Genomic DNA, 2,673 nt, shown 5'->3' with positions numbered 1-2,673 from the left:
ATTAAAGAAACATGACTGTTTCACTGCCTTGCTAAAGAGAGCAGTCTGTCAGACAGTGATAAGTGTTGCCGTCATACCAGCTGCAACCAAATGTTGGTTGTGAGTACTTGATTCTTCTCATCCTGTAAATGGACAAAGATGCAACTCGTTAAAAAACTGAAAAGATGCTTAAAGAACTACAGAAGCAGGTTTTGAAATCATAATTTACATGGCCTTAAGTACACTTGAGCAAAAGAGGACACACGTTACTACAATTAAATCAATATGTATTATTAGAGTTACATTTAGAGTGCTTTCTTAATAAATAATCTTTTAATAATCACTTTTTTTTTAATGTTACACTTTTAAAAGTGTAAGACTGATTATACTGACATTCATAACGTCATTTCTATTAAAACTTAGGTCATGTTTGATGTATTAAATTTAAATGTATTTGTAATTACACATTTATTGTGATAAAGTTGCAATTTATTATATTTAAAATGTGTTCATTTTAATGCAATGAACTCATTTAATATGTCACACTAAAGTGTGCATTAAAGCATAGAGATTTTTAATACAAATTTATTTAAATGGACTTTAAAGAAAAACTTTTAATTTGACATTATTGCGTTGTTCTCTTTTTAAAGGTGTGTATACAAGTGCTAAGAAATATTTAAACCCTCTGTGCACTTAAGTGACTTTTATGTGGGTTTTTTTTAAGTGCACTTTAAAGATTTGAAGTACGGTGCATGTGCAAATTCAAATGAACACATAATTTGTGTCAGTTTTATCATTTTTTTTGTCGAGCTGTCAACTGTGAGATACTCGAATGTGTCTGTCTAATGAAACCTTAATGTTAAAAATGATCAAACTGAAGTGAAATTATAGACTTCAGCTTTAATTTTTTGACAGAAAAAATACTATATGTTGTTTAGCTGATGAAAAACATTTCCAAAAAAGCGTTCAATACAGACAAACTCGATTTATGACTTTTATACAGTGTATGTAATTGTATAGAGTGTAGATCTATCCCTGACGGCTCCGTTTTCATCTCTGTAAAATTCACTTTACCCTTCAAGGTCTATTGCTGCACGAACTGTGACAAATAATCTGTCGTGGCTTTTTAAAATGTTTGTTGTGCCATATTTAAAAGCGTGTAAAACATGCCTTGACATTGCCGCATCTCTATCTTTCCTCTCTTCCACATTCTATGTTAAAATGCTTTCCCATAATTTGACTTGGATTATCCTAAAACATTGCTCATGGTCACTCTTTATCAAGGTGTGTTAAGCGTTTCATTGTTTATTATCGCATGAACTTACCACATCCATAATCTGCATGAGACTGAAGCTGAAATACACAGTGAGTGAGTGTGTGTCATTGAACACAGGTCTCTCCAGCGGGTTATAGTCTTTCATCAAGTCTCTGTAGAGTCTCCTCTGATGCTCTCCCTGAAGTGACGCTGTCAGAGAATGAACAATGTGACACGGTTGCAGAGTTTCACCTCGAGTCTCTCTGCACTGCGAACCGCTTCCAGGAGCGGTTCGCAGCGTGCTGTGAATGAGATATTCAGGAGAACGCTCGCAAATCGACAGAGGCAGCTGTTCCAGCTCATTTGGATGTACGTGTATCGATCTGGAACTCTCATCAAAGCTTTTCTGCTGGGTTTCAGTGATTAAATCTCCACCAGGAAGTCTGACTGATTGAACTCATCCACTTTCCTTAAGTATGCATCTAACTCCCTGTTTGCATGAAGCACCTTCATCTAACTCGTGAAGGTGCTAAAGTACTTTTTGTGAGTAAAAAGCAAATGGAAAAGGTAACTTTAGCTTCTTTTCCAAAGTCCTGTCAGCGCCTGCTCTCGTCTAGCTGGATAATAAAAGGGATCTTTTTCCCGGTGTAATTCCCTTAAGATCACATCCATTCATAATCTAATTCAACCGTGGACATCCTCTAGATTATGTCAGGCCTCTTCTTTATTCAAAAAGCCACCTGTGATTTCATGAGTGTCTAGCAAAGAAACCAGAGAGCTGGACTCCCTTGCCAGCGCCAGAGACATTGTACTGTACGCATTGTAAGACAATGCATCCAGTGTAACCACGTAATTCAAAAACTCCTCTTTTAAACCTCAGCAAAACAAAAAAATATTAAAAATAAATAAAATAAAATTACCTGACGCCTTGCAGAGCAGATTCAAGCAATATCACAAACAGTATATATACATGAAAATGTAAAAAAAAATGTAACCTGCCAACATAATGACCTTACATTTGATCAGATTTAAATATTGTCCTTACCTATTAACCTGAATTCTCAACTAACAAGGAAGCACGGGAAATTTTATTAAACAGTTTGACTTAAAATAACTTAAAATAGAGCAAAAGAGAAAAAGGCCATTGATTCAACAAAGCTCACTGGGTGTTTCATAATTAAATATCCATTAGGTTTCTTACCGCTCCATAGGCAGGTTGTAGTGGTAAAATAAAGAGTATATTCCCAAATTCCCATGTTCCTATGAAAGTTCAGTTGCGGTAATGAATAGAAAAGCTCTAGGTTATGTAGGTTTCAGTGTTGTAAAGAGTCTTTCTCAGCATCCCACAGGCAGAAGTGAACACAGTCTCATGCAGCAGCATCAACAAAAGGCAAGATGCCCCGCCTCCTCCTACATGTATTACAGTCTCTCTCTCTCTC

General features: G+C 35.9%; 1 protein-coding gene across 1 annotated transcript in view; it reads right to left on the bottom strand.

The window, feature by feature from the left end:
- LOC122347952 (neuronal acetylcholine receptor subunit alpha-7-like) overlaps positions 1-2,574 on the bottom strand; it is an 11,539-nt gene extending 8,965 nt beyond the window's left edge. Inside the window, exons 1-3 of the mRNA XM_043243188.1 lie at positions 2,436-2,574; positions 1,305-1,444; positions 78-122 (exon numbers count right to left, since the gene is read on the bottom strand). Of these exons, the coding sequence (XP_043099123.1) occupies positions 78-122; positions 1,305-1,444; positions 2,436-2,490 (240 nt within the window). The 5' untranslated portion in view covers positions 2,491-2,574. The remainder of the gene's footprint in view (positions 1-77; positions 123-1,304; positions 1,445-2,435) is intronic.
- Between the last annotated feature and the right edge of the window lie 99 nt (positions 2,575-2,673).

The sequence above is a fragment of the Puntigrus tetrazona genome, chromosome 1 (assembly GCF_018831695.1).
Source record: "Puntigrus tetrazona isolate hp1 chromosome 1, ASM1883169v1, whole genome shotgun sequence".
Lineage (NCBI taxonomy): Eukaryota > Metazoa > Chordata > Actinopteri > Cypriniformes > Cyprinidae > Puntigrus > Puntigrus tetrazona.
Note: the sequence above shows the minus strand (reverse complement) of the source record. Positions and strands in the feature narration are given on the sequence as shown.